At 41.1% G+C, this 14,552-nt stretch overlaps 1 protein-coding gene across 1 annotated transcript in view; it reads left to right on the top strand.

The window, feature by feature from the left end:
• Window positions 1-14,552, top strand: part of LOC103203999 (reticulon-1) — a gene marked incomplete at its 3' end in the record, with an annotated part of 181,445 nt that overhangs the window by 151,594 nt on the left and 15,299 nt on the right. Inside the window, exon 2 of the mRNA XM_007949101.1 lies at window positions 9,675-10,448. Within this exon, the coding sequence (XP_007947292.1) occupies window positions 9,675-10,448 (774 nt within the window). The remainder of the gene's footprint in view (window positions 1-9,674; window positions 10,449-14,552) is intronic.

The following is a 14,552-nucleotide window of genomic DNA, read 5'->3' as shown; positions in this document are numbered from 1 at the left end:
CCATTTAATTCTCATAATAGCCCAATAAGGTGGCAACTATTATTACCCTTACTTTAAAGATGAATAAATTGTAGCTCAGAGAGGCTAAATTGCCCATAGTCTTACAACTGATCATCAGTGTCAGAGCCCGAATGAAAACTGGCTAAGCTGTAGGCCACCAGTCGGATGAGCTTGATCTTCTGACAAGGAATTACAGAGTTAGGAAATAAGAATCTAGGATTGAAATTTTCCTTGAGAAAAGGGAAATGAATTTGAGTGAGTCATCATCCCATTCCTTACTATGGTCAGAGAGTTTGAAAAAAATTAAAATAGAACATTCACCCGTTAGGTTATTGAATTTGTGTATCTCATGATTGGTATTTCTGATCTATGACATCAGTGGATACAAAAATCCTAATTTTATCAGCACATGTTGTGATTTAATGGCAATGGTTTTAGCTTGTTTTCATCTTTCTTCTTCTTAGCTTCTAACTAGAAATAGTGACCTATGGATCCTTCAGTTTTTATTATAAGTACTTTCCTGAACAGTTGCTTGTTAGCTGAAAATTGGAAAACCAATCCCATTGAAATGCATCCAGGTAACTGAGTTTGCTGCCACCACCCCATCCAGCCACCTCCTGAGTGGGAATGCATGGGTCCACACGTTGACTCTCTGTGTACATCCACCTCAGTATAAATCAGATTCTAGGTGGCTCAGGAAACAGCCAGACAGAATGAAGAAATCAGATGTTTCAAGGAATTCTTGGTTACACAAAAGGTAGTAAGGTCTAGCCTAGACAAGGAGAGGGCTTTGATTTAGTGGATTTGTATTTAATAATGTTGCAATATTGGTTCCTCCCCAGGGCAGCTGCCTTGTGCTCTCTGCCTCAGTGCCCACATCTGCCATCTCTGCAGGAAGCACTGACAAGAATTAATGGGTGTTCCTGAGCCTGTTAGGCTTAGTTCTGCCTCCCAGTTTCAACAGTCTCCACAGGACTCAGCTCTTGTATAATTTCCTGTCTAGAAGGATTTTCTATTTTTAAAGGGTATATATACATTTGTATGCACATTTATACACATTTTCAATTTTCACTAGAACACTGAGAATCTTTCAGAGTGTTTAGCTCAATTTAAGAAAATGGGACATGACCACCTTAAAAGTATTTATTCATTGCTTGCAGGAGGGATCTAATATGGTGTAGTTAAAATGTGTGGTTTACAGAAATGACTTTATTCCTCTCCATTTTCCTCTGCTTGGTAGCCTTTGTAGATTGTGGCAAAGGAGTCCTTCCAGTTTCAGGCTGGGCTTTAGGAGAAAGACATAGCTTATAAGAGAAGAAATTCAAGGTAAATGTTCTTCCTAATTGCTGATTTTATTTTTAGTCTATCAAATAGTGTAAATGTAATCTAGGTCCTGCACCCTAAATTATTACCACATATATGAGAGGCCCTGGTTTTCAGAGGCATCACCTTTGGGAAGTTATACTGATTCTATTTTATAAGAAAGGGAGAAGGAAAGGAAGTTGCATCAGACTACAGTGTCAGCCAATCAGCACAAATTTTAGAAAGTTGGAAGGGATGGCAGTTGTCTTACTCAGCCTCCCACAAAGTGCTAGTTCCTGCTCATGACCTGACACAGACAGACATGAGCTTCTCTCTGCCTAAGTGTCCACTGTGATCAACACAGTTTTGTTCCTGAGCTGTAGCTATTGTTGGACAACCAACTTGTTAGACTGTTCTTTCATGCGATAGATTAAAAACATCCTCTTTGTGACTTGCATTAATTAGTGTTAGTTTATTCTCAGTAGACACATAGAATAAATTCACTCATTGACTGAGTGATCCATTATTCATTCATTTATTCAATTCGTATTAGGTATCTTCTATGTATGATATAAGGAGCTCTGGTGGCGTAGTGGTGAGGAATTTGGATGTTATCCAGATATTTGGAGATTCAAACCCACCAGCTGCCCTGTGGGAGGAAGATGAGGCAATCTACTTCTGGAAAGTTTTACAGCCTCGGAAACCCAATGGGGGTCACGAGTCGCAATGAACTTGATGGCAGTGGGTTTGGTTTGGTTTGATGTACAATATAGTGTTCAAGGCATGAGCCTCAACTCTTGGAGCTGACAGGTTAGTAGGAGATAACATGGACATATATGACATATGCCATGCATGACACATGAGTGGTGTAAATAAAGTACTACATGAATGAGGAGAAAGAACAATAGGGGGAGGTCAGGTCCTGACAGATATGGTCAGTAAATTCATCATGGAGGTGGTAGCACTTGTTCTTAGGTGCCATCAAGTCAGTTCCAACTCATGGCAACGCTATGTACAACAGAATGAAACACTACCAGTTTTGTACCATCCTCACAATTATTGCTTTATTTGAGCCCATTGTTGCAGCTACTATGTCAATCTATCTCATTGAGGGTCTTCCTTTTTTTCACTGACCCTCTACTTTACCAAGCATGATGTCCTTCTCCCAGGACTAGTAACTCCTGATAACATGTCCAAAGTACATGAGATGAAGACTCGCCATCCTTGCTTCTAAGGAGCAGTCTGGCTATACTTCTTCTAAGACAGATTTGTTTGTTCTTCTGGAAGTCCATGGTATATTCAATATTCTTCACCAACACCGCATCAATTCTTCTTCAGTCTTCCTTATTCATTGTCCAGCTTTCACATACATATGAGGTGATTGCAAACACCATGGCTTGGGTCAGCACACCTTGGTCCTTAAAGTGACATCTTTGCTTCTTAAAACTTCAAAGAGGTCTTTTGCAGCAGATTTATCCAATGCAGTATGTCATTTAATTTCTTAACTGCTACTTCCATGGACATTGATTGTGGATCCAAGTAAAATCAAATCCTTGACAACTTCAGTCTTTTCTCCATTTATCCTGATGTTGCTTATTGGGCCAGTTGTGAGGATATTTGTTTTCTTTTTGTTGAGGTATAGTCCATACTGAAGGCTGTAGTCTTTGATCTTCATCAGTAAGTGCTTCGATTCCTCTTTGCCTTCAATGAGCAAGAATGTGTCATCTACATATCTCAGGTTGTTAATTAGTTTTCCTCCAATCCTAATGTCTCGTTCTTCTTCATATAGTCCAACTTCTCAAATTATTTGCTCAGCATACAGATTGAATAAGTATGGTGAAATGATATACCCCTGAAGGACAACTTCCCTGATTTTAAACCATTCTGTATCCTGTTGTTCTGTTCGAATGACTGTGTACAGGTTCCCCATGAGCACAATTAAGTGTTCTGGAATTCCTATTCTTTGCAAATTTATCCATAATTTGTCATGATCCACACAGTCAAATGCCTTTGCATAGTCAACAAAACACAGGTAAACAACTTTCTGGTATTCTTTGCTTTCAGCTAAGATCCATCTGACATCAGCAATGATATCCCTCATTCTGCATCCTCTTCTGAATCTTGCTTGAATTTCTGGCAGTTCCCTGTTGGTATATTGCTGGAACAAATTTTGAATTATCTTCAGCAAAATTTTACTTGTGTGTGATATTAATGACATTGTTTGATAATTTCTGGATTCTGTTGGATCACTTTTTTTTTTTTTGAAATGGGCAAAACATGGATCTCTTCCACTTGGTTGGCCAGGTAGTAGTGTCTTCCAAATTTCTTGACATAGACAAATGAGCCCTTCCAGTGTGGCATCATTTTTTGAAACAAATCAGTGGGTATTCCATCAGTTCCTAGAATCTTGTTTTTCACCAATTCCTTCAGTGTAGCTTGGACTTCTTCCTTTAATACCACTGGTTCTTTTTCATATGACACCTCCTGAAATGGCTGATTGTTGACCAGCTCTTTTTGGTACAATGACTCTGTATTTCTTCTATCTTCTTTTGATGCTTTCTGCATTGTTCAATATTTTGCCCATAGAATCCTTCAATATTGCAACTTGAGCCTTGAAATTTTTCTTCAGTTCTTTAAGCTTGAGAAATGCCAAGTGTATTCTTCCCTTTTGGCTTTTTTTCTAACCCCAAGTCTTTGTACATTGCTTTATAATACTTTATCTTCTCAAGATGCCCTTTGAAATCTTATGTTCAGCTCTTATACTTCATTATTTCTTCCATTTGCTTTAGCTACTATACATTGAAGAGCAAGTTTCAGAATCTCTTCTGACATCTATTTTATCTTTCTTTCTTCCTGTCTTTTTAATGACACCCTAACCCCCCCATGAATGATATCCTTGATGTCATCCCACAACTCATCTGGTGTTTGGTCATTAGTGTTTAATGCATCAGATCTGTTCTTGAGAGGCTCTCTAAATTCAAGTGGGATGTATTCAAGTTTGTACTTTGGCTCTCATGGACTTATTTTAATTTTCTTTAGCTTCAAGTTGAACCTGCATAAGAACAATTGATGATCTGTTCCATGGTTGGCTCCTGGCCATGTTCTGACTCGTGATATTGAATTTGTCCATCATCTTTCCACAGAGGTAGTTGATTTGATTCTTGTGCATTCCATCTTGTTAGGTCCATGTGTATAGTCTCTGTTTATGCTTTTGAAGAAAGGTATTTGCAATGAACAAGCCATTGTTCTTGCAATATTCTGTCATGCAATCTCCAGCATCATTTCTATCACCAAGGTCATATTTTACAAATACCAAGTTGTTTCCAACTTATGCATTGCAATCACCAGTAATTATCAATGCATCGCAATTTCATGTTCGATCAATTTCAGACTGTAGAAGTTGGTAAAAAAAAGAAAGAAACAACTTTAGTTTCTTCATCTTTGGCCTTAGTTGTTGGTGCATAAATTTAAATAATAGTGGTATTAACTGGTGTTTCTTTTTGGCACATGGATATTATCCTATCACTGACAGCATTGTACTTAGGGCAGATCTTGAAATGTTCTTTTTGACAATGAATGTGACACCATTCCTGTTCAGTTTGTCACTGAAAGATGACACTTAAATATGGCACTTAAAGAAACTTTACCATTAGTGATTTAAGGTTAAAAGGCAGAGATTTGAGTGTGGAATTTGGAAGTACAGTGTTGGAGAACTGATAGGTAGTTTATATTAACCAGAATTTGAGTTGGAGAGTAGATGACAGGGTTAGAAAAGCTGGTTGAACAAGTGCAAGATTGTGAAGAGCTTTGTATGCCTGGAGTGGTAAGTGAGAGGAGCAGTGTTATGGATTAAATTGTGACTCCATAAAATATGTGTTGGAATTCTATCTGCTATACTTGTGGATGTAACCTGTTGGACAGTAGGGGCTTTTTTGCTTTGCCAATGAGACCTTAACAGTATAGGATGAGTCCTAAACCCAATCACTTCTGAGTTATAAAGGGAGCAGATTAGACAAAGATACAAACTCGTGTGTACTAGGGAAGATAGATACCATATGAGGATCACCAAGAACCATGGAATGCTGGAGGCTACCAACAAAGAAGGAATCCACATGGTCAAGTCCCTGATTTGGACTTTTAGTTTCCAGAACTGTAAGAACATAATTTCTGTTCTTTCAAACCACCCACTTGCAGTATTTGTGTTATAGCAGTACTAGGAAAGTAAGACAAGCAGTGAGACAAGGCTGCGATGCCAGAGGAAGTCCATGTGATCTCAAATGCCGGGCTGCAGAGCTTAAGGATTATCCAGAGAGGTGAGGTAGAGCCCTTGGTGGTTGCCAAGCAGGTGGCACTTATGTTTACTGTGGTAACTCTGGTGGCAGGAGACAGTGGGCTGGAGAACTATACATCATGCCAGGTATTGGTGATAAGGGCTAGAAGTTCTCTGGTGGCCCCTGAAAAGAAAGCACTGAGTGATAAATGATAATGACTGTGACACAGCCCTAGAAACTACCTACTGTGTATTGCGTATTCTGCAGGAGAGCATCTCCTTCTCCATTCCCCAAAGTCCAAACTTATTTATTAAAACAAAAAACAAAACAAAACAAAAATCCCCACTGCCTTTGAATTGATTATGACTCATAGAGACCCTATAGTGTTTCCAAGACTGTAAGTCTTTATGGAAACATCTTTCTCCCACAGAGTGGCTGGTGGGTTCCAACCACCAACATTTTGGTTAGCAGCCCAATGCTTTAACCACACTGCTATCAGAGCTCCTCTAACTATTTATAGCCATGGGCAAAATTCTGCCTACTTTCTATTGCATAATGACTTACTAATACCTGGAGGTTGCTAATAATTGTGGCAGAAAGTCCAACCGTCCAAATGTCTGTAGTGAAATATCTCAGGATTGATCTCCCTGCCTCCAGTGAGGCCTACGTGTAGGAAGCCCATGCAATGAAAGTACCTTAAAATCTCTTTAGGATAAATGATGTATGTTCATACATGAATTTAAATCTAATAGCCTTTCCTTTAGTAGTCTATGCACACTTAGGCTGCATGGTGCATCATCATCATTATTCCTTTGCCATCAAGATATTTTGGTCTAACCAGAAAAGAGGGACAGATCTATGGAAAGGAAGTACAATTAGAAGTCTCACTGTAATTATTATAAACTGTATAGAGTTGAACTAGTCTGTTGCTTGCAAAATTAGGTCACTTGATGGAGGAGGCAGGTATCATTAGCAGTTTAGAAAGAACTTCCAGCCTGTTTTCTCACATAAACCTGATACTATGCTTAATTCTGAACTTCATAATTACTTTATTTCCCAAATTGTTATTGAGTACTTACTATGTATGAGGTCCTGTAACATACTTACTATATATGAGGTGCTGGGTAACATCAGTAAATAAAATAGTCTAAGAGTCTTGGGCTCATAGAACTTGTTTAGCAAGGGGAGACAAACAATAAATAAGTAAATTATATAGGATGATAGAAGGAGGTTAAGTGATACAGGGGGAAAAAAAGGTAGAGAAAAGCAGGAGTGCCAAGGAACAGGGAAGGGAGAGCAGGTTGCAATTTTAGTGATCAGGGTCATCCTCATTGAAAAGGTGACATTTGAGCAAAGAATTAGGGATAAGGGAGTTAGGTATGCAGATATCTGGGAGAAGAGTGTTATTTTGGTTACCTAGTGCCGCTCTAACAGAAGATACTACAAGTGGATGGCTTTAACAAACAGGAGTTTATTTTCTTACAGTTTTGGAGGCTAGAAGTCCAAGTCCAAAATGCCATGCTCTAGGGGATGGGTGAAAACTCCTTGACCTTGGGCTGCTTCTGCTCTGCCTCTTTCTCTGGCCCACTGGAGCTGGAGGCTTTCTTCACTCAGGCAGCTCCTGGCTGCTGAGGCTGACAAACCCAAGGTTGACGAGTAAAAAGGCATAGTCCCGATATTACCAAACCACATGGCAGGCTGTTGATTAGCAGACAACATGGCAGGCTGCTAAATGAATATTCGGCAGGGCCCAAGCATTCCAAAAGCTCCAGAGACCTTCCTCAAAGCTTCTTCTTATATACTGGAAGCAGACTACATCCCTCAAGCAGCTAGTCAGCTGTTCCAGTAGATTCCACCATGGAGTTGATTACCAGTCTCACTGTGGGGAATAACTACATCCAGCTGCCCAGCCACTCAACCAGGCCCAGCCAAGATGACACACAACCTTAACTACCACAAGTGTTCCGAGCAAAGGGAACAGCCAGTGCATAAGCACCAAGGCAGGAGAGTGGTGAATAAGCAAAGAGGCTTTGTGCTTTTCCATCCCTATAGGCAAACAACCAAGAAGAAAGCTAAAAATAGGCAAAAGTTAAGTTTATTTATAAAAATACTGATTCAAAAGTACTTTTAAAAAAATTTTACAGACTGATTTAAGAAAATGCAAAGGGCTTGAGGGGAGGTTTCTGGCTTCTAGACTGCTTGAGCTTGAATCCTAGCTTTGCCAGTCCTGTCTGTGAAATCTTAGCCCTTCTTTTCCTCAGTTTCCTCATCTGTGAAATGAGGCTAATAATAGTACCAACCTTCTAAGATTGCTTTGATGATCAAATGAATAAATATTAATAATACTAATAAAAAGCATGAAACTATGTCTAACACATAGAAAGCACTGAAACGTTAGCTATTAATATCATTACATTACTGTGCAATTCAAACTCATCCAGTGGTTCTAAAGAAGACCTAGCAAGCTGTTTCTGTAAAGATTACAGCTAGGAAAGCCCTGTAGGAGCAGTTCTACTCTGTCACGTGAAGTCACTGTGAGTTGCAATCTACTCCATGGCACCCAACACTTGAAGCTACTCTTTTTTTTTTTATTACTTTTATGTCAGTTGGTACCCTAACCTTGGATATTTTTGGCATGTCTTAAGGGTTATTGTATATGCTATGTGTGTGTGTGTAGGAGCTCTGATAGCATAGTGCCTAAGGCACTTGACTGCTAACCAGAAGGCTGGCGGTTCAAACCCACCAGCCACTCCTCGGAAGGAAGGTTGGGCAATCTACTTCTGTAGCGATACTGCCTTGGAAACCAAGGAGGGGTCGCTATGAGTCGGGGCCGACTCGACGGCACATAACAACAACAACAACAACATTTGTGTGTGTATGTGTATGATATGTTTGTGTGTATGTGTTGTGAGCGTGGAACTTCCTTAGCTCATAAAATTGTTGTAAGAATTAGGTGAAATCACACTGCTTGACACATAGTAAACCAAAACAAAACCAAACCAAACTCACTGTGGTTGAGTCGGGTCCGACTCACAGCAACCCCTCCTTAGGTTTCTGAGGCGGTATCACTACGGATTTTAAATTGCCCAATCTTCCTTCCGAGGAGTGGCTGGTGGATTTGAACCGCCAGCCTTCTGGTTTGCAGTCAAATGCCTTAGGCACTACGCCACCAAAGGTCGTTAACACATAGTAAGACCTCAATAAATGTTAGCTTTCTTCTCCTTTGACAGGATTTTACAGCAAAGACAAGCAATAGAGGGTTTTCCTTTTCTGCTCACTATGAATGAATTTTTTGGCTGGTTTGTTAGTAGATGAAGGCTAGGTGCCAACATTCAATCGACTCAGACTCGGAAACTTATTTTGCCCTTAGCATCGCCAGTGGAACTAAGAAGTCTCCGATGGGTCATTTTAAATACCACTGGAAAACAAAGAATGGACAGGAGAGGAGAGAAAGAGGAAGGGAAACAAATTAGGAAAAACTAAATAAGCAAGTGTGCCATTAAGGTAATACTACTTTGGGATGGGGCTGTCAGAAAACTAGGAATCACTTTGAATAAAGAATGGATGGTGTCAATGCAGAAAGGGGCAGGAGACCATGATCTCAAGGGCTAGACCAGAGGATCTCTTGAGGCCTCTTTTCAACTTTGTGAGTGTTCAAAAGCAGGTTTCCTCCCACCCTCAGTCTCTATCCTACTGTTGTAATTACAAACCTGAATCAGCCTACATTTCAGCTACGACTTAAAGAACCATTCATACTTTTGATACAAAGAGGTTTTCTCTTTAATAATACTGAGTAAGGTCAAGTCACTGTGCATTTAGGTAGTAGATGTTGAAAATCAATTTTTTCATCCTCTGGAATCTCTCCCCAGTTTATCTGGGCATGGTAGCTTGTGTGGCCTCTGTGGTTTGCTGCCAGGGAAATTCTGTGTGCTGTGAAGTATCAGAGAGACAAGGTAAATTAGCACCCAGTGCCCTAAGAGAGTTCTGAGTCTCTCAGTGGGGAAAGGTGTCAGGTCTCCATTGGGGATGGGCAGTGTATTAGACAGGACAGAGAACTGAAGCCGGCCCCCACTTACTGTGTGCTGTTGTTTTGATTCATAGGTGTGGCAGATGTCCCCAGTGCCATGGATCATACCTTTTCAACAACACCAAAAGATGAGGAAGGAGCCTGTTACACGACTCTTATTTCTGATGTCTGTTACCCACCTCAGGTGGATTCTACATATTTCACTGGAATTCTTCAGAAGGAAAATGCCCATGTCACCAGTTCAGAGAGTCCTGAAGAACTGACTACTCCTGGACGCCCTTTGCCAGATGAGCCTGGCACAGAGCCTCATGGCTTATTTAGTTCTGATTCTGGAATAGAGATGACTCCTGCAGAATCTGTGGAAGTCAACAAGATCTTAGCAGATCCTCTGGACCAAATGAAAGCAGAAGCCTATAAATACATTGACATAACCAGATCAGAAGAGATGAAGCACGAGGAGCAATGTCAACCCAAGTTGGAGAATAAAGACATAGACTTTAAGAGTAAGGACACTGGAATCTCAACAAAGTCTGAAGGGGTCATTGAACCCGAGACACCAGCTCCCGTGGAGGGAAAGATCATCAAGGACCATTTATTTGAAGAGTCAACATTTGCACCTTATATAGATGATCTCCCTGAAGAGCAGCACAGTGCTCCTGTGATCACAGCCCCCGTCACAATCACGCTGACTGAGATTGAACCTCCTGCCGAGAGTGCTTCCCAAGAGAAGACCCCTGAGAAGCAAGACAGCTGTCTGAAACCAAGTCCTGACACAGTCCCCACTGTCACCGTCTCAGAGCCTGAAGACGACAGTCCAGGCTCTGTCACTCCTCCGTCTTCTGGAACAGGTAAAGGAGCCGGTGCACCCAACACTGGGAAAACCTGGCACATGGAAATCAGAATTCCTAAAACACATATTAATGAATGTTAATAAAATACTTTACTATACGACCCCATTAAATATAATTTTGTTTTAACCAGTTCAGTTAACATTCAACTTTTTTAGTCATATATTCATTGTGCAAAAATTCCTAAGATCTGGAATTTTCCTTAAAGTCCTATCAGATTTGCTTGGTAAAATGTTTCTTTCTTCATGTGAGGAGAGAGGTATGATAACATTGAAAGCCTTAATCCTCATATGGCCCTACTGTTCAGATCACAGAGAGAGGTATTGTCTGCTTGTGGGTTAGCTCTCCTTCCCAGACCTGGTGGTCTCCTGAAGATGTAATGGGTAGAGCACCTTCACTGTTCTCTCCAGCCCTCTTCTCAGACCAACTGGACCTCTTTGAGGAGAACATTTAACATTCTAGAACCCAGTTCTAAATTTGAAAGTGGGTGTGGGGTGGGCTTCAGTGTGTGTTGGTAGAAAGGAGAACTGGAGAGTGAGAAGAAAACAAAGGGTACTGTCCTCTCCTCCACTTTTAACTCAGCATTGTCGTATTTATCTTTTCTGTTTATCTAAGTTCTGTATGCAATTTAATATTTTTAACTAAAGTTTTTTTGGGGGGCAGTTTAAAAAGTTTGGAATACACTAAGTTGTGATGTTTTTCAACTTAAACATTGTTCTACTCTGATTCAAGACAAAATTTAAACCAGGCTTGGATGCATTCCCTTAAACACAAAAGGGGCCTCCAAATCCCAGGTGGCAGTGGCAACAGGAGCTTCTACACCCCACCCTGTCCCACCCCCACCCCATCCTGTGTGGGACAAGCAGAGGCAATCCTTACATGCCCACCTTCTCTCACCTTTGCATCTCTAACTTTGCATCTTCATATTTGGAATCTGTGACTGGCTAAACTGGCCCATGTATACCTTCCCATTTATCCATCTGCAAATAGAGTGGGAGGGTGACATCTGACCTCCTCTACCTTCACCATCAGCTCAAGTCTGATTCCTGTGAGGTGGAGGCCAGATGTGCCACCACCCTCTAACCCTCTTTACCGATTCTGATACCAACTCTCTCTCCCACAGCACTCTGCTTCTCTGCTGAGAATTCATTGCAATGGCCACAGAGACTCACAAAAATGCTCGGGATTATGCGGTTTATTAGGGAAATAATAGGTTACAATTCAGTTGCAGGAACATTTAGGATACAATTCTTGGATCAGGACAGCCTACCTTTGGCCATGCCTATAGGCACACCTTTCTTCCCTGCTCCGGCAAGTGTTACAAAGCTCTCTTAGCTCTGGCAGTAGGTGCACCCCGCTCCACCAGCAAGCCTCCTGCCCAAAGCCACTCAGTTTTCTCACTCTGTGGGTAGCAAGCCCACTGTTCTGTCTGATGCCTGTCTCTTGGTTCTGTTGCCCCTGCTGCTGCCATTTCTCTGCCATCTCTCATTGTCATCTCAGTGCAGGGATCTCAGGTCCAAAGCACACATTCTACTTTTGGCTTTTTTTGTGTGATGGCAGTGAGATCCCCCCTTTCCACCTCCGGGATGGCTCATTTGAAGCCTAGCAAGGTGGGAAAACTGACCGATCCCCATGTTAGGGTTTCATACACCTTATTTCCATGGTCTCACCCCTAAAAGTGTGCCATGTATTTTATTTACTTTATTACTAAGCAATCCATTCCACTTACTGGGCCATAAGCACCTCACATTTGCATAGTTCCACCCAATCATCTGGTGGAGTCAAAAAGACCATGGCTAGGAGAGCCATACCAAGTAATTCACTGCACCACACCCTCTTACTCATATCATCATAATGATCACCATCCACAAACACATCTCTCCAGGTGGGCAGTTCTAAGCTTTCAGGTTTTCTATTTGATTATTTCAGTTGGCTTTTTGTAGTTTTGTTTTGTCAGTCTTGACACATAATTAACCCCTGCCTTAACTCTTGTTGTTGTTGTTGTTATTTACCATCAAGTCAAACCCAACTCATAGCAACCTCTCCTTGGGTTTCTGAGGCAGTATCACTACAGTAGTAGACTGCCTAACCTTCCTTCTGAGGAGTGGCTGGTGGGTTTGCACCGCCAGCCTTCTGGTTAGAAGTCAAGTGCCTTAGACACTATGCTACCAGAGTTCCTCTGCCTTAACTACAGGCCCACAAAGCTTTAAACAAGGACATGAAAACTTCTCTTCTCAATTTCTCCCAGATTCCTCCAAGCACTTTGTTAAACTTTTAGTTCCTGTAAAGAGTGAAGGACAATGTCTTCAAGCGCTACTGAGTCCCCTTTGACTCCTACTAAGCATGGGTTATTTTTAACATAGCACCTTCCCTTGCCCACGATGAAGCTCATCGGGCCTCTTCCTCCCACACCCCACAGCTGTCTAACATCATCCTTTCTCCTAAGGAAATAAAGCAAAATCCTGTAACCATCTTTTCTGAATGCTCTAAAACAGTCATTTTCAACTGGAGGTAGTATTGCCAGATAAAACGCAAATATTTCATGAGATATACTTATGCTAGAAAGTATTCATTGTTTAGCTGAAATTCAAATGTATCTGGGCATCCTGTATGTTTGTTAGCTAAATCTGGAAATCCTAACTAGAGTGAATATTAGAATTACCTGTGGAGTTACAAAGTGCAGATGTCTGGGCCCTATCCAGATGTCTTATTCATACTAAGTCAGACTCTCTAATGTCAGTTTTGAGCCACATACCTGATTAAAAACTGTTCTAAAGATTTGAGCTAGCTTTCACATGAGGACTATTTATTGAGTACCTACTGCATACCAGGCACTAAATGAGATACTGGGTATTTGGCAGCATACCTTGGCTGGCCCTTTCCCTCATGGTGTTTTCATTCTGGGCTCAGGAAGAGTGACAAAGGGTGAAAAGATATAAAGCTGCCCAGGGTTCCTGGTTTATAGAATCAGTGGGCGCCAGACCATCTCCTAAACAACACAGCATCAGGAGAGTTGACATACAGGATGGGCTGCTCTGCAGGAGTTTAATCAGTCCCAGTAGTCAGGTGAGCAGACAGAGGCTTCCAGTAAGAGATTGAAAGGCTGTGTGCCACAGGATTATTTAATCAAGAGAAAATTTTTCATCCTTCCTCTCATCAAACCAACTCATTTTCTGAATTCTATGTTTCTGGCTATGGAATCCCTATTTATTTTACTCATGTAAGCTCACCATTTCTGAGTGATGTTTGACACCCTTCCTTTTCTCATCTACCACATGAATTAGACCCCATGTCTGTTTCCCTCTCTTCAGTGTCTCTTGAGTTTTCCTCTCCCTTCCATCCCTTGAGCGCCATCACCCTTTAGGTTATCATAGTTCCTCTTCTCAGCTACTGCAATGTCCTCTTAATGGATCATCCTCTTTTTACTTGTTTGTTTCCTAATTTCATCCTAACTCTTCCAGGACCCCCCAGTGTCTGCTTGATAAAGTCCAAAGCCTTCTATTAACAGTGCTGTGCTTACCTTTCCACATCACCCTGTATCATCCCTCACAATATTCCAGTTAAACTTCTGAGTTTGCTGCTCTTTGAACATACTCCACATCTTTACTTATGTAGTTTACTCTTCTTGGATCATTTCTGTATTTCAAAGCTCCATTTGTGTTTCAAGACTAATTCAAGTGCAACTTTCTCCATTATCTTTTCTAAGTTCCTCTAGGACTTTGTAACATGCAGTTGCAGTTAATCCATTCTGCCTTTTCCTTCTTATTCTCTGGGAGAACAAAGATGTGAGTCATCAGCATGTTGTTGTTGTGATTGTTATTTGCCATGGAGTGGATTCTGACTCATGGTGATGCAATGTGTGCAGACTCAAACTGTTCCATAGGGTTTTCGAGTCCTTTCAGAAGCAGATTGCCAGACTTGTCTTCCAGCATGCCTCTGGGTAGGTTTAACCAAATTTTTGGTTAGTAATCAAGCACTTAGTCATTTATGTCACCCAGGGATTTCGAATCATCAGCAAAATGATGGTAAATGGTAATTGATGGTGGAAGTGGGTGGAATCACCTTGAGATAGAATGTGAAGTGAGAAGATAGCTTAGGGTAGAA

This window comes from Orycteropus afer, unplaced genomic scaffold, assembly GCF_000298275.1.
Source record: "Orycteropus afer afer isolate SDZICR_OR568_19922 unplaced genomic scaffold, OryAfe1.0 scaffold00237, whole genome shotgun sequence".
Classification (NCBI taxonomy): Eukaryota; Metazoa; Chordata; class Mammalia; order Tubulidentata; family Orycteropodidae; genus Orycteropus; species Orycteropus afer.
The sequence above is the reverse complement of the archived record's forward strand: the minus strand, read 5'-3'. Positions and strand labels throughout refer to the sequence as shown.